Raw genomic sequence first — 17663 nt, forward strand, 5'->3', positions numbered from 1 at the left:
GAGTTTAATCAGATTAATTTGTTAATTAATTGCATTATTGTTTTAATGTGATTTAAAATTGAGTAGTCAAGATTTCACATCTTATATATAAAACTTTTGCAGAACAATTTGTCAGTATTAGTAAAACATTAAGGGCCCTATTTTATACCCCTGCTCATTACTATCTTACACCCCACTAAGTCTATCATGCCTCGTGTCTGTGCCGTTTAAATAGCAACAGTGCTTGTGATTTATATCTAAAGTGATGGGTGTAGGGCTGTGTTCATGTACGTTTTTGGTGTATTGGTACCTTGGCAGCAGAAAAAAGAGATGCACCACTGACTGACTAAAACCCTGACAACAGTCAACAGTTCATTGTTATCTTGGCAAGGCAGGTGCTCTGTGTGTGTTTAACCCTGCTTTTTTACACACGGAAGCACACCCGAAGTGCACAAACTCAACTTTTACATCAACAATAAACCAAACCAGGTTGCACACCTTCACAGAGTGAGTACACAGGTTAGTGTCCTCTGTCTTAAAGGGAATTGGCAAGTGACACAATTATTGGTTTATTTTACGTTTCACGCAAAACACTCCCATGATTAAATAGTACATACTTAATTAATTCAGTGTTAAGAGACGTGCAAGGTGTACTTTTCCTGTCGTTACGATAGCAAAGACACACTTACACACCCTATATCATGTTGCAGGGTTGATCCTATATGTGATCAGTGTTTTATTTGTGGTTGCCTTCACTTATTGCTCCTACCATCAAATACAGTACTATAAACACTGAATAAAACAAAGAAAGAAATCTAGAGACGAGCAGTGTTTTTATTATACAGAGGTACTTAAACAAAGCATGTTTAGTTCAATAGCGGTCATGTGATTTTTATATCCCCCTCTGTGTACCTCGGGACAAGACGAGGAGGGCCCCCTCAGAAATAAACATTCAGGGGATGGAAACAAGTGGTCTGTTACAGGTGTGTTAGCAATTATAAGAACTTGTAAAAATTAACTATACTGGGAAAAGGGCCAAGCACTGGAAAATGTTTTTACAGTGCTAATTTTCTGCAGGACATTTCTCAGTCTGGGTGGCGTGGCCTGCTTAAAAAAAATATTTTAATTCTACTACAATACTGGGGGAGTTTTAGACGTTTTGGAATTTTTTACATCACAGTGTGAATCTGGAAACTGTTCTGTTACTCTATACAATACAAATTGTGACCAATGCGAAAATGCTTCAAAATCACAAGTGATTAAAAACTGATTAATGTAAAATCTTAACGCAAATTTATTGTAAGTAGCTACATTAAGTAGCCATTTCCATGACTTCTAAAGACACATGCACAATGTTAAGCCATGTGTTGTATAGCCAGTGTTACCATATAAAAAAAATCAATAATTACAGTACCAGTCAAAAGTTTGGACACATCTTAAATTCTGTGTATTTTCATTAGTTAAACATATTTTGCATTGCAATTATCCTATGAAGTTTCTATGAACTATGAATAAAAGCATTTGGAATTATTTAGGACAGAAAGAAATGTTAAAAAAGAGTAGGTTTCATATTTTTAGATTCTTCAAAGTACCATCTCTTATTTAGATGACAGCTGTGCACATCTTGGCTGGATTTTCTAAGTCAGCTTTATGAGGTAAAGTCACCTGGAATGGCTTTCAGTTAACAGCTAACAGTTAACACTTTCTTAATTAATTGAGTTTCTTGTCATTTCTTAATGTGTTTGAGAGCATCGGTTGGTATACAGTGAAGAGCCCTTTGGGTAATGTTTTAAATCATATAATGGCAAGTAATACTTAACTAAAGAAAAAAAGAAAAAGTAAAGAAAAAATGTGTGAAAAAATATTTCACACTTCTACCCAGTGATAAAACTCTTGCATCCGGACTGCAATTGAAAAAACAGGAGGATCAGTGAGTTTTTTTTTTTTTTTTTTTGCTTTCTCGGTCACGAAATCGCATTCAGTAGCACCTCCATTTCCACTCGCTGTTGTGTCTATGTGGAACTCTGTGGAAACGCGTTTTATTAGCTATTTTATTAAACGTGATGTGAAGAAAACTCAGAGATGTGCGTCTGGACTGGAATAAAATTACCTGAGGACCATGGAGTTCAGTAAAAAACGTAATTCAGCCTGTAATTTTTTCAGAGGACGTCTGAGAAAAACGCAAACATGGTCGTTCCGGACAGGAATAAAAACACCTTAAAAAAAATTACCCCTGGACCCCCTGAGAAACTAGCCCCGTCCTGATAGGACTTTAGTGTTTTTCATGCTGAGGATGCTAATGCCATTTTATTCCAGAGGGTCTAGCCTTCTCTCCAACTAGACTTTTTTATTTTCAGCACAGAATTATTCCTAATGACTATGATTAATGAGCTATAGAGACAAGGTGGAAGTGTTAAAAATACTGTTTATCGAGTATTCTCAAACAATCTATGCAAGTGTTCTTAACATTATAGCTTAAAGCAATAAATGTGAGTACAGGACATACTGGGCAGACGGAACAGTACGTCACCCCAGTTTATTAGAGAGGTGTTTAGACTGCACGTCAGTGATTCAGTTTCGGTAACGGTACCTCTCGGTGCTCTGCTGGGTGAACGCACCCCCGCTGAAGAACAGCTGTCCGAGGCGAGGTATGAAAGTGAAAGTAAATATTTCTCATTCCTCACGCTATTAAATTTCACTACTACCAGTATTACTACACCCAGGGGCAATACAAAAGTGCCCCCCCGCTCTGCATTGAGTTTTGGTTTGGATTTTATTATCTATTGAGGAATTAATTTAAGGTAGACTCATAGATTATAGTAGTGAGGCGTTCGAGAACCAACCTCGTGACGTCACTTTCAGCGCTGAGATGGAGCTGCCCTTACTTAAAAAAATGACATTTAGATTGCTCATTATTTTAATTCCGCTTCACTGACAACTGTTAAACTTATCAGATTTGTTAGAGTGAAAATACATCTTGTGAATTAAACTAAATACTTGGAAGTGTTTCATGTCCCCTTTAATATACAGTGGTATGAAAAAGTTTGGGCGCTTCTGAGAATTTGTATGATTTTCCTTTATGAATCATTGATTGTTAAGATCAGCAGTTTCAGTTAAATATATATCTTCTAGCAGACAAACACAGTGATATTGGAAATGTGAGAAGAGGTTTATAGGATTTACAGAAAGTGTGCCATAATTACTTAAACAAACTGAAATCTCTGAGACCGCTTTTTGTATCTTTCCCCTAAATCATGATGTTGAACAGTCTTTGTTTTCAGGTCATTAAGGAGTTGTTTTGATGCTCTTCAGAGAAGATGCAAAGAGAGAAACTCTTGCAATTGTCCATCTTAACCCTTTCTCATAATTGGATTCACCTGTGTATGTAGGTCAAGGGTCAATGAGCTTAACAACCTAATTTTGTGTTCCAATAATTAGTGTCTAAGGTATTTAAATCAGTTCATCAAGAACTGTATCACCAGTACTTTGTTCTGGTCGCTTGTGATTGGATTACCAACAATGCATATTAATGCCAGGTGTGGATGGGGTCATAGATACGTATGTTCACATTATTATTGTATTAAAAGGTTCAGTGCGTTTTGATTCATTCTTGACAGCAGCATTCATTGTTTTTATTTTATTTGGACTATTTTATTTTTTATGCGGACTTTTTAGGAGATTATGTAAATTAGATTGTGTTGATATTTGCCTCTCATTTTCAAGTGTTTTAATCATGGCTGTATATTTTATTAGAGCAACATGTTTCAGCTATTAATGTAAAAATGATTATAATAAGAAATTTTGGAGTAGCTTATGAGTATCATTCAATCAATATAAGGTAATTAAAGGTACACCAAACTATAAAAAATTGGTCTGCGGTTGTAAGAGATCTACAGTAATAACAACATCTGACTGATGTTCATTACAGGAGCTTCTGTCAGTTCACTGCACTGAAACCAAGCAGAAACAGCAGAACATTGTAGGCTGCTCCAGTGTGTGATTATGTAGCTACACCACAGGCGGTAGCATTAATATATAGTGTTCATCTTGATATCAAAATTATATTATCAAACTTAATTAAGAAATGTATTCTAAAATACATTTTGGCCATAACTTACAGCACCTCCCTGCCGTAACACTCACAATATCTGCAATACCACAATGTCCATTTTTCACTACACTACAGTAACAAGGATCACAACCCAAACCAGCTGCTCCTCTGGGTTTGGGCTGAGGCCTCCTTCTGACCAACACTGGAAGATTCTTACTGTAACCGGTCCCTCCTCAAGCCTGCCTCTTTAATACAAACTGTAGCAGGTAAAAATAACTTTTTCTAGGTTGAGAACATGACTCATGTTCAGATTGACTCTTCTCATGACAGTCATGTTACAGTTGCAACTGTATTAACCTATTAACTCATGCATGATCATGCAGTTGATGAACCAAGAACATCATCTAAGGGACTAAGGCCCGTCCACATGAAGCCGGATATTTTTTTTTAAAAACAGAGGTTTTTGTCTTTGTTTTTAAAAATATCTTTGTCCACACGAGCAGCGTTTTCAGAAATATCCCCATCCACACGGAAGCACCATACCACTCAAAAACGCTGCAAGGTTTTCTCGTCATTCCTTAGCAAAAACTACATTTTTTTTTATTGTCCCATCATTTATTACCGTTCGTGGTAAGGTTTGTAACTTACCTCTGGTCAGGAGGTTCGGATAAAACTGCACGCAGCGCATTTTAGTAACGTTACCTCCGCTGTGTAAAATATTGTGCAAGTTACATTAAATTAAACTGTGTACATGTTATTTATCCACACATTGCAGAGAGAACAGAACCGATCCAGGCGCTGTCCCTGTTTAAGGCTTTACAGTCACTGGTTTATACTGATTACAACACACCTGATCCAACTAATCAACTAACAACTAGCTTATTAACTAACTATCTGCCCTCACTGAGGTGAGCTGAGTGATGCAGCAGGAAATCTAGCATTACAGTGTTAGTCCAAAACCACAGAGCTAACAGGCTGAATGAGGAGCTCCAGTAACAGTAAATTATGTATTTTGAGTTTGCTGGTGTAGCTGGTCTGTCAGTGTATCCAGGGTGGTGCTGGACCAGTATAATTAAAGCTCATACTGATAGAGTAGTGTGTAGAACAGATGAACACGCCACTATCACTGGTCTCAGCTACACTGATAAAACGTGTTACAGCGTTTAAAGCTGGTTCTGGGTAATTCCACGCTGTTCGGTCAGAGAGGGCAGTTAGTTCATTAGTTGGATCAGCTGGGTGTAAATATGCTTTAAATGGCCGGAGTTCGCTGTTGTTGCGCCGAAAAGAGTCCCCTCCCGGTCGAAAAGAAAAAGCAGACATGCGCAGACTCGCTGTGTGACGTCAGCGTTTTCAAAAACCTCAGTTTTCCCCCGTCCACACGGCTCCACAGGAGCGGAGTTTTCAAAAATCTCCACCTTGGGAGGCGTTTTCGACAACCTCCATTTTCAGTGACCGAAGCCGTTTTCATGTGGACGAAGGCCAAAACGGAGACAAAAACCTCCGTTTTCAAAAAATACCCGGGTTCGTGTGGACGGGACCTAAGATGAGGCAGTTTGATGGTTCTAGCACAGGCTACCCAACCCTGGCCCTGAGCAATCAGAATAGAGCTGCCAGGTGTTTAATCTCTGCAAGGATATTTTGTCTGGTTTTGTAACAGTCTGGCCCATTTTTAAACAGATCACAGTCCACTGACACACACGTGAAAAGAGGGTAGACATACTTCATTATTAGAAATCTGTAGTAAGTATTTGAGGCCATCAGTACCTAATAAATAATGTACAAGTGGGTACTAGTGTGTCTATTTGGGAGTTTTTTTAAGTTAACATGAATAATTCGATGCCTTAGGTAAGGTTTGATTCCTTTGCAAAGAGGCCATATATACATTCAGAAAGTGTGATACTTTAATTCTTAATTTCAAAATTTTCATGCAAAAGAATTCTGAAAATACAATAATTTGCTTTCACAACCTATACATAAGTGAGTGTATATACATGGTACATTTACAGTTGCACCAAGAAGTGCCATGCTTTGTGTATTTTCTTAATATTAAGCTGTGGATTTTTGGGAATGTACATAAAAGCAGTCCTGTGCTCATGCTAATACAACTGCACATACAGTATCAGGGGGATCTCATTGTAACAAATAATTTCTGTATCTTATTAAAGCAGCTCTACACATTTAAATGCAGCATAAGCAGTGTCTTTATTTTAGTTACAACTAAAGTGAATATAAAACTATTGGTATTTCCATGCCAAGAAACTCGAATCATGCTCATGCAAGAGATGGTAAAAACTCACAGACTGAATGTTGATCTCAATATTGTTTTTTTTTTTCCCTGTCTATGTCTTACTTTTGCATCATTATTATCTAGTTTACAGTAAGTTTTTAAACCCTAGGTTCATCAGTAACATCAGTCTAGAGAAGCTTTTAAATAATATAAGATCGCTTGAGCGTTTTAGCTTGTGAATTTTTCCCACGTTTATTCTTTAGCTGAAGGTTCGTACTCCTCGAGTTTCTTTTGTTCACCATAAAAAATCATCCGCATCCTTGGGAAACACGTGTAGGCATGGAAGTCCACAGGTCCTCTTAGCTTATTGTTGTCAATACGAAGGTAAGTTAGCTTATTTGGGTTGTCCTGGTCCACTGATGGGCACATAAGAGAAACATTCAGCTCTGTAATAATAAAAACAAAATCAACATATATATCAGTACTGTAGGTCATTGTTTGCCATTTGTATTACTATATATTCAATGCAAAAAATAGATTTAGAAAAAAAGAGGAAACAACCCAAATTTCAAAAAGCTTGTACAGTGTGGAAAATTTCTTTAAAACACTGCCCTTCATATTTTCATTTATTAATAAACACCTTTGCCGATATTTTGGGCCTGCTGCACATTTAAAATGTGCTGATGTGTTTTCTGTCTAAAATGCTTTGCTCTTTGTCTGTTGGGGACAAGTTAGGACTAAGGGCAGACCAGTCCAGTACCTTTATCCTGTCTTTCTGCAGCCATTTCTGTGTAATGTGTGAATCATGTGTTTTTCCTTGTTTTGTTGATAAATGCATGGGTGTTTCTGAGAAAATTGAGGTATTAAAGGCAGCATATGTTGCTCTAATGTTGCATTAAAAAAGTGTACTGACACAACCTCATTTTATGACACCCCCAGTGTTTAGATTTGCTAAAAACCTGAAATAATCCTCAAAGTCTCGCTCTCGGATGCTGCTTTTTTATATCAATTAATTGTTTTAGCAGCTGTTGACAACACGTTTAAAATCCCATCATTTAGTTTTATTTAACCTCATTACTAAACCTACACTGCGCCATGGCAACTTATTTTTTGGAATGTGTTATAATAAGTCATAATATGCAGGAATGGATGTAGAGTACCAGTCAAAAAGTTTGGACACCTTAAATTCTGTGTTTTTTTATAATAATAATAATAAAAAAACTTTATTGTAGATTTATACAAAAGAAAAATACTAAAGAAAAACATGTAATTAGTTAAACAATACAGAATATGTTTTATATTTTAGATTCTTCAGAAAGTAGCACCTGATGCTTAGATGACAGCTTGGCTGGAGTTTTATGAGGTAGAGAGTCACCTGGAATGTCTTTCATTTAACAGCTGTGCTGAACTTGTCAAGAGTTAATCACTTGAATTTCTTGTCTCTTAATGTGTTTGAGAGCATCAGTTGTAAAGTTGTGAGGAGGTAGAGTTGGTATACATTGAATATCCCTATTTGAGTAATGTTCTAATCCATTTTATGGCAAGAACTACTTAACTAAATAAAGAAAATGACTTGAATAAATTAAGGTCAATTAAGACCATCAAAAGCATTATGATGCAGGAAAGAAATACAGAATAAGTTCATTTGCGTTACCAGCCTTAAAAACAAACAGCCCCCCCCCCAGGTAAAAGCAACTAAGTGCTTCAGATTGGTTTATTTAACACTTTTGTTAAGTTTACTACATGATTCCTTATGTGTTCTTGCACCGTCTAGATGACTTGGGCTGAATTAGAAGGTGTGTCCAAACTTTTGACTGGAACTGTATATTAATAAATGAAATAAGATGAGCAGATAAAAAAACATATCTTGGTTTCATACTGTTTGCTGTGAATAAAAACTCAAAATAGCAGTAAGAAATAGTGTTCTTTTATACTTCCCAATCTACTTGGCTGAGTATCTGGTAAACAAAAATAAAAGGCTATAGAATAAATTGATAAGCTTTAAAAGGTACAGGTAGACCATAAAGTTGGGTGGACCAATTGTCATGTCTTTTCTGTGAAGCATTTATCTGACTGGCAATATATAATTTTGAGTTCAATGAGTTTGCTGAAGATGTTTTATGAATGATTTTAAATGTAGTTTTTAATGTACCTTTGTAGTCATTGTGATTGAGATATAGATGTTCCAAGGTCTTGGGAATGAAAAAGGTTTTGGAGAGCTGGTTGTGGCCCAGGTTCAGATCCATCAGCCTGGACAGGTTGAAGGCATTGTAAGGAACTGCCTTAAGCTTGTTGCGCGCTGCCCTGAGAGACAGGATTTTGGGAGTTTTTTTAAAGTAGCCCTCGGGAATGGAGCTGATGGAGTTGTTCTCCACTGAGAGCTGCAGCAAGGATTCTGGAAGGTCCGACGGCATGGACTTGAGCCTGTTGTTGCACATGTTAATCTGCATGAGGTGCTTCATTCCGGACAGGGCCTTTCCTTTGATGCCAGCGTCGGTTAGCCTGTTGTTGCACAAGTCGAGGACCGTGATGCTGGTTAGTTTCTGAATCGTGTCTGCTGGGATCTTGGAGATTTTGTTGAAGCCAAGGTGAAGTCTCTGGAGAGTTTTGGGCAAAGATGGAGGGACTTCTTCCAAGTTGTTGTGCTCCAGGTGGAGATGAATGAGGTGTCTCAGTGTGGTGAAGGCTTCCCTTTCTACGCGAGAAGATTGAAGCTTATTGTGGCTTAGATTGATGTCTCTGAGGGATGTCGCATTGGTGAAAGGTTTGGAAGTGATGGCTTCAATCTCGTTATACTGAAGGTACAGATGATGGATGTGACTCGGAACATCTGGGATGGCTTTAAGTTTCTGATGGTCACAGTACATTGCGAAGGGGTATGAGTATGGACAGATGCACTCTCTGGCACATTCGTAGGATTCAACTGTGTTAGTATTATCAGATTCCTGAGGTCCAACCAGGAAAGGAACCTCTGGCTGTGACTCTTCTTCTACGTCATAGTCATCGTAGTTGGTTTCATAATCTTGGCAGAGCACTTGTAATTCAGTAAGCAAAACAAGTATGAATATTGTCTGTATTGTCCGTCTGCAGAGAAGACTCATCATTTGGCTTGTTGTTTCTTGTTGATGTCTGTCTGAAACAGAGGGAAAGAAATGGAATTAGAAGAAAGACTAGAGATATAATGTTGACCAGCATAGGTACAAGGTCTGCGCAATATATTGTGTCAGTATCTTTATCGAGCTGCTGCTGATGAATCATTGCCTGAGCAGTTAGCGCACTCGGAGGAAAGCACAGCGGCCAGGTTCCGATTCATCCGCTCACAGACGCCTTGTGCTGCCCGGCGCCACCTTTAATCGTGATGGGGAGAGAGCGCCATCGACCCACCTGGAGGGAGCAGGGCCAATTGTGCTCCCTCTGGGCGCCGGCAGCTAATGGCAAAGCTGCATGAGTGGGGGTTCGAACCTGCAACCTCCTGCTCATAGTGGTAGCGCATTAGACCACTGGACCACTCGGAGCCTGCAAATATAGTTTAAAAATGACTAAGAATGTTGTTTTTTTTTATTTAGCCATATACATTAAATATACATACAATAGTTTGCACCCAGAAGGAAGCATGGAATTGCAATGCTATTCAGGAGGTCTAAGGATGCAGTTTTCAAGGAAGTCTCTTGAGACGGCAGCAGCATGTGGAGGAGCATTGTCCTGTAGGAATAGTGCACCAGAATGTGTTTTTTATAGAAAAGATTTGGCCACCAGTTGTAGTACCTCATTAATGTACCTTTGTGCTTTCAAAGGGCATTTAATGAAGACCAAAGGTGATCTGGCATTAAACAAAATTGTATCAGACACCATGATGCCAGGTGCCTCTGCACAAGGCAGGTTGAGTCATTGGGATTCCTCACTGAAAATGACTGCAATTCTGAGTCTCTTCATGACAGTCTGGTACGACTACCCACCAAGTTTCATTCCTGTCTGTTGATTTCGTCTGGGTGGAATTATTATATTTTTTTGGACAAAGATTATATAGGACAACAACACAATATTGTGTTATATATTGTGCAGCCCTAAAAAGTACAATTAATTTATGCACACCATGCACCTATAAACCCTTTTAGAGAGAGCTACTTACAGTTCTAATGTTACAGTTCTTCTTTGTAAAGTCCATGACTCTGAATAATCTAATCCAGCTGCTGCAAATATTTCAAAGAGCCATGTGATGCCCACAAGTGTTTGACAGTAAAACCACTCTTTCACAACTGGAAGCCTGGAGTAGCAATGCATACATTTATTTTAAAAGCACAAGAATTAGGAATGTCACAACTAGTTCTGTTACTAATTGAATAATTTACTGATTATTGTCTCATTGTCCATTTTTATCCACTCCACTGACCATAAAGGTGCATCTTGTAGTTCTATCTTGTAGTCCTTCTTTTTTCTGTCTACTTCATCCTACTGCTTCCACCCTGTTTTTGTAATGGTCAGGATCCCACAGGACCACCACAAAGGTACAGCAGTGTCTCCCAACAGGTTCAGAGCTTCTATCTCTGACTTTACTTTATCTACAAGTTGAAGCAGCTGTAGGTAGGAGTGTCTTATAGATTGGAGGACAGTGAGAGAACACAGTGATTAAAAACTTCAGCAGCACTGCTGTGTCTGATCCAGTCTTTCCAGCACAACACTAACACCTCATACACCACACTGCCAGTATCACTGCAGTGCTGATAATAACTAAAGAATAAAATAATAGCTGCTCTGTGGTGGTCCACTGAAGAAGGGACAATATTGTACGCAGTGAAACCTACATTTCTGTGGACTACATTCTGTAATTAAAGTACTACAAAGTACTCCTATGTGATCATGGACATGGAGTGAATTATGTGAATTAAGTGTTAAAATAAGGAAGTGGTCTTAATAATCTAATACAATATGAGAATGTTTTGCTATACAGTGGGGATAATAAGTATTTGATACACTTTTGTTTTTTCCCACCTACAAAGACTATTCTTTAATTTTTATTGTTATAGACTAAAATCCTGCAGGGCACACAAGGTCCTTCTTTTCACACCAGCACATGTCCAGGCTTGTTTAAAGTTTGCCAATGGCCCATTTGTATGATCCAGGGGAGGTATGGGATAAGGTCATGTGGTCAGATGAGACCAAACTAAAGCTTTTTTGGTATCAGCTCCACTCTCCTTGTTTGAAAGTAGAAGAAGAATAAGTACAACCCTGAGAACATTGTCCCAACTGTGAAGCATGAGGGTGGAAGCATCAGACCTTGGGGTGATTTTCAATGAAAGGGCAAGCCGACCATTTCGAATGGAGGATTGATGGGGTCATGTTTTGCAAGATTTTGGATGGAAACCTTCTTCTCTTAGTGGCTGGCTGGGTCTTCCATCATTACAGTGACCCAAAACACACAGCCAGGGCAACTAAGGAGTGGCTCTAAAAAAGCATTTCAAGGTCTAGCCAGTCAAGGCCTAGACCAGACCAGAACGCAGTAGAAAATATTTGGAGGGAGCCCAAAAATAAAAGTGCAAATAAATTATTTAAAAATCATACAGTGTGATTTGTTTATATTTTATTTCTCACAGTTGAAGTGTACATATGATAAAATTACAGACCTCGCCATTCTTTGTAGGGAAAAACTTTCAAAATCGGCAGTGTATCAAATATTTAACTTATTTTCTCTGCTGCATATATTTATTAGAGCAGACTATGATTAAAGCCATGGGTTGAGTAAATGTAGGAGCAGCAGGCATGATTGAATTTCGTGGAGTTTTGACCTGCATAAACGTGAGTGAAAGCAGTAGTAAAAGATGAGGAATGTGGGAGCACTGATTTCTCATCAGCCTGCCAGAACTGACAAGAATGAACTGTTTTGCTGTAAATATGATTATACAACTTTTAAGTTAAAAATACTGTCAGCTATTAAAATGCAGTCTCATACAGATGATCAGATGTAGTCCAGTGTATTATAGAACAGTCAGAATTGGGAAATGCCATCAGTCATGAAAACAAAGGAAAGATGCTTCCTCTACTGTATAAACAAAAATGAAAAAAAAAAAAAAAACACAAACAACAGGTGTTTTTGTTTGGGTTGTACATAAGCAGTGTTACAGCACAGTGTACCACTGTGTACACAGTTTCAAATGCTGCATAATTACATAATTACTGTTTATGGATGTCATGGTTGAGCTTCAGTTTGTGAATAACTGGCTCTTTTTTTGTTTTAAAGAATGAAAGCAGGACCACTTTAGGGCGGTCAGAATATTCAAGAAAATTGGATCATTTATATTGTATATTTTAGTTTTTTAAAATACTTTTTTCATGCCTGAAATTATTGAAGTCTTAAATGACCATATCATGTGAAATTATGCTTTATTTTGTTTTAAATTAACCCAGTTTTTTATAATTTATAATTACTGCATAGAAATAACCAGTTATTCTCAGTTTCTCCAATATCCCAATAACTTTCTCAGTTTCTCGGTTTCTCACGCACAGCCATGCATTCCCTCCACCTTTAGCACTCTTGTGCAATTGAGCATAGGAAGTGGTTATACCCTACCTGTATATGAGTTACTCTCCCTGGGAGGTATCAGTGGTGCGATTGATTGCCTGTAGATGAAAGCCAGATACAGCAGCACTGGGGGGATCCTCTTAGGTTGGGTGATGTTGCTTTAGGCAACTGGGGATGTTTTTTTTCCCCCTCAGATGAGCTGAAATACGGCCCGGCTGTTTTTTGTCCTCGCAGCGGTCCTGTATGCATTAGAGCGAGGCTGAGGTCTGCCTCTCTGCTGGGGAAATGATCCTGGAAGCCTTGGGTTCCATGTGCTCAGTGACCTCAGTCCAGTCTTGTGCTCTCATCTGCTGCTTCTTTTTTCCTTTCCTCTTTTGTTGAGCAGAGGTGAGGCTACACTTTCCAGACAAAACATTGGACCATCGAAAGAACTTAAGTGTGCTTTTTCACGTGTGAACAATAAAACTGATTCTAAAGCTGGACTGCAGCTGCACAGGAACTTCTGGTCATCGGGTTCTGATTTAGCAGTTCTTATGAATGATGGTAAATACTAACCATACATCAGTTTATATTTTAATGTTGGCACAGTGGCACATGCACCCACATACACCGTATGTCCATATGTTTGTGGACCATTGAGTAGTAGATAAAATGTGTTATCAGATATTAAGGAAACATACGGAATAAAACGTGAGTAAATATTGGCAGTGAGTTTGACTGAAAAAAAAAAAACAAGACTCCAAGCCTATACTTTTCTCCTGGACAGGTTCCCTACTTTAGCCAGGTCATTTATCATAACCGATAATTTAACTACTAGTTTAGCTTACAGTGGAAGGACATTTCAATTCATTAAAAAAGTAGAGTGTTTGTATTCATATGTGTGCTTTATATACTAACATTAACTGCACAACGTCACAAGTCACAACGGAGGAGCAGGCGTGTGGTATCTGATTACTACCATGGCGTGGACGAGTATGCCAAAAATATGCCACAAAAACTAAATTTAGACTCTATAATGACTCAGTTTAACTACGAATGTGATTTATATATTGAGCAATTTCTTACATACAACATGTGTAACTGTAAATGTTACTCATGGCCATTTCTAGCTACTAGCTAGCTGTTTAGTTGTTTATTTATCTAATTATTGTTTAAAATACAGTCAATATAATACTAGGTACCTGCTTGGTAGAAGTTATTGAACTCATCTTACACTCGTTTGTGTAGGTTCAGTATCCTGAGTGAGCTTTGCGTCTGTGAAGGGCTGAGTGGGGAAGACTCTCTCTATTGTGAACTGCTCTCCAACCCAGATGTGCCGTTGTACTATAACTACATGCCTAATGCCTGGAATGAGTTAGATAAAGGGGTTGAATTCCGCAGCATAAAGCTGTGGAGCAGTAGAACTGTGTTCTCTGGAATGATTATGCTCCATCCAATACGTTTACAGACCTAGTAAACACAAATATTGATACATTACATTTTACATTACATTTAAGGTATTTAGCAGACGCCCTTATCCAGAGCGACTTACAACAGTGCATCGATGTTACTTCAAATATCAAAAGCTAGTTTGTAGACTAGGATCAAGAGATACACATGTTGTGAATATACTGTTAAAAAAAATAAAGAATTTGCTTCTACGGCAGATTTATGATCCTAAACACACTTTAGTATCCACATTGTGCTACCTTAAGAGGAGCAAGCTGAAGGTTATTCACAAAAGCCAATATTTTGACCAGGCCTGCTCAAATGTTTGTATGTTACTGTATTAAATGACAAATAAAGGAATAGTTCATTGATCAGCATATTGTCATTGCTTTGAGACATAAAAAAATCTCCTTAAAATCAAACAAACATGACTTTTTAGTCTAAATTATTCCAGGTCTTGACAGTATATGCAGATTTTCCAGTTTATATAAAGTTTCAGAGTGATCCCTTAACTGCCTTTAATGACTCTCTCTTTTTTCCTTCAGTTTGGCTAGACACCTCACTCAGTACTGACTGTGTCAACAGCAATGTTTATTCTGCTGCTGTCTGCGTATGTTTTACTAATGACTTAACAGAACCACTAAGGTTTCAGTATCCACACAGTGACATAAGGAATGAAAGAAAGCTGGCAGTGATGCAAATTACTGCTGTTTTATAACTGTTGCTGGTTGTAGCTTCTGAACCTCATGTCTGTCCAAAAATACTGACATTCAGTCCCATTTCTAGAAAACATCAATACCAAATTAGGTATTAGGTTTTAGACGTTACAGTAACATTTTATGTCCATTAACATTGGATTGGTTAACAATGGCTATATGGATACATGTTTATAGACATTTATAGACATATACAGTTGCAAGTAAAAGTTTGCATAAATTGGTCATTAAATGTGTTCTGATCTTCGTCCAAGTTACAACAATAGACAAAAACTTAGTTTGCTTAAACTAATACCAGAGGAGGACTTGCTGCATTGGTATAAACCAATGTTATTAAACAAACCTCCCAATGATAACAGCATTTTTTTTTTATATAAAAACCTTAAAATGCACTGTTTCAAATTGAGTTTCAAAACCTTGTATAGGTTGTAAAAACCTAAGGTAGCATTAAGTGGTCACATTTACTAAAATCAAAAGCTGTTTCAATCAAAAACATCTTAAGAGGACAAGTTACATGTTAACATTGGTTCCTTCATAATGTTTGCGTCCATTTAACTTGTGAGTTTTTGTATTCTTTGCAGCATGAGATGGTACATTGTCATGCATCTTTTTGTACTATGAAAGAAAGTGGTCAGTCAGAAACTCTGCTGAGCCCCTAAAGGGGCTACCAGCTCTCCCCCCATGATTCCCTCCCAAAACATGACTCCGCCCCCTCCTTGCTGACGTCGCAGCCTTGTTGGGACATGGTGGTCTTCCACCCATCATCCACTACTTCATCCATCTGGACCATCCAGGGTTGCATGACACTCATCAGTAAACAAGACTGTTTGAAAATTAGTCTTCCTCTGTAACTGTTTCTGCTTGTGAGCTCTGATTAGTGTGGCTGAATAGTAGGTTTCTGCAAAACTGCAAGCACCAGGAACTTTAAGTACCTATTGGTTTGTAATGGCATTTTAGCAGCTGCTCTCTAAATCCGATGAACTTGCCTGGCAGAAATCTTCCCCATTTTCCCCCTATCTGTACAAAGCCGTCTGTGCTCTGAATCAGCCACAAATATCTAAGGTTTCAATACCTTGTCCAATGCACCTCACTATTTCACTTTTTTCACCATTGCTTGAAACCTGTGGCCTGCTTAATTATGTGGTACAGTGCTTTTTAATTTTTTATTAAAAACAAAATACTGTTGTTTGTTCAATAAAATTGATATATACTTAATGGGATAATGACTTAAAAATTATACAATCTAAGGGATCAACAAAATGTATTTTTTTTTTTTGGAAAAATTGAGACAGGCCTTAAAGTACTTTTTGCTCAACAGTGCTCATCAACTAATCCAGACCAGAAACAGAAACAAGTTTGAAAACGCCCTTTTATACTCAGCAGATTTCTAATTCAGAAATCCTAACAACCAAATTAATATGTTAACAATAAAGTAAAAAAAGATTCCTCTGTCCAATTTATCATGCATTCTTTATTCCAGCGCCACACATTGGCTTTATCTCCCCTCAAACATAAAGTATATATTAAAATTTAATTTGACACCCTAAATTTAAATATAATTTTATATTTCTTACATTCATTCTGATTCATTTTTTGAGAAAACCTGTTGGGACCGTCCTAAATACTGCCATCTTGGGTTCCAACTAAGTAAGTGTGTCTCACATTAAACTGGTAGAAAATGTCACCAGTAAAACAATGGTGCGTTTTAATTTAAAATGGGCCTTCCCTCACTTTTAAGGCACCTTAATACTGTTCTTGACTGCATATTCCAAAAGGAAAGGAGGCTTTATCTAGCCACTGCCCAAAGCCGCATGCTCACTCTTGTTTCCATGAACTAAGTAGCTTCTAGATATGTAAGCTTTGGTCTTTGTAGAACACCTCAGAACACCTCTCTGCAGAATCCTTCTACAGTCACACTAAAACTTAGTGCTCAAACTACAGTGTAAATCAATACATGACTGCAGGCGCACATCTGTTTTACCCCACTGATCACACGTCTGTTCTCTTGGACTTCATACTAGCTAAAATTGATGTTGCTCTATTTAGGGCTGGTAATATGACTCAAAAGCCTATATCTCAGAATGATTAAGAGAAATGGAAATATTTTATATGATATAAGGAAAACCTTAACAAAGTATAATGTTATTAAGTATTAGTGTTTATTTGTCGCACAAAAACATCCAATATAGCATTTTATATATTTAAATAGTAAATGCTATGTTCACAATATGTACAATATTGAAATATTTAATGCAAAAATTTGAAAAGGTAAACTTTATTAATCGTAATCACTGCAGAAACCAGATCATTTTAATACAAACAACTTATGCATTTTGCCCTAGAATGAAGTCCGTAGGATGCTGTTGTCTGAATATTTGTGGTTGGTAGACTATTCTTAGTCCAGCAGTGACACTGAGGTGTTTAAAAACACATCACCACCATGCCAGTGTCATGTCAACAACTACAACTACAAAAACGATAAATTTTTTCTTCTCTCTCTTTCAATTTCCAATATCTATTTCTAGTTAGACTGGGTTTTCATAAGGAGACTGGGTTATGCTGGGCTCTCGCGTGAAGGCTGGGCTCTCGCGTGAAGGCTGGGCTCTCGCGTGAAGGCTGGGCTCTCGCGTGAAGGCTGGGCTCTCGCGTGAAGGCTGCTGGGTTTTTGCAGATATCAGCATAAAATGACCAGTGTAGTAAATATAAATGATTTGGTATTAAATTGAATGAACTGCAGCTCTACTG

The 17663-nt window shown here is 37.8% G+C and overlaps 2 protein-coding genes across 3 annotated transcripts in view; one reads left to right on the forward strand and one right to left on the reverse strand.

Moving 5' to 3' along the window:
* Positions 1-17663, forward strand: part of LOC103023707 (centromere protein P) — a 102979-nt gene that overhangs the window by 34396 nt on the left and 50920 nt on the right. The gene's annotated exons all lie outside the window — the stretch shown is intronic.
* Positions 5910-13200, reverse strand: omd (osteomodulin). Of its 2 annotated transcripts, none has more exons than XM_007229604.3 (3): positions 12823-13200; positions 8410-9386; positions 5910-6703 (listed from the first exon to the last, which is right to left on the reverse strand). In XM_007229604.3, the coding sequence occupies exons 2-3, from the start codon at positions 9359-9361 to the stop codon at positions 6510-6512; spliced, it is 1146 nt and encodes a 381-aa protein (XP_007229666.3). In that variant the 5' UTR covers positions 9362-9386; positions 12823-13200; the 3' UTR covers positions 5910-6509. The 2 variants fall into 2 exon arrangements, with proteins under 2 accessions (XP_007229666.3, XP_007229665.3); XM_007229603.3 differs by having other exon boundaries at positions 8410-9390.

The sequence above is a fragment of the Astyanax mexicanus genome, chromosome 24, assembly GCF_023375975.1.
Source record: "Astyanax mexicanus isolate ESR-SI-001 chromosome 24, AstMex3_surface, whole genome shotgun sequence".
In the NCBI taxonomy this organism is placed as follows: domain Eukaryota; kingdom Metazoa; phylum Chordata; class Actinopteri; order Characiformes; family Acestrorhamphidae; genus Astyanax; species Astyanax mexicanus.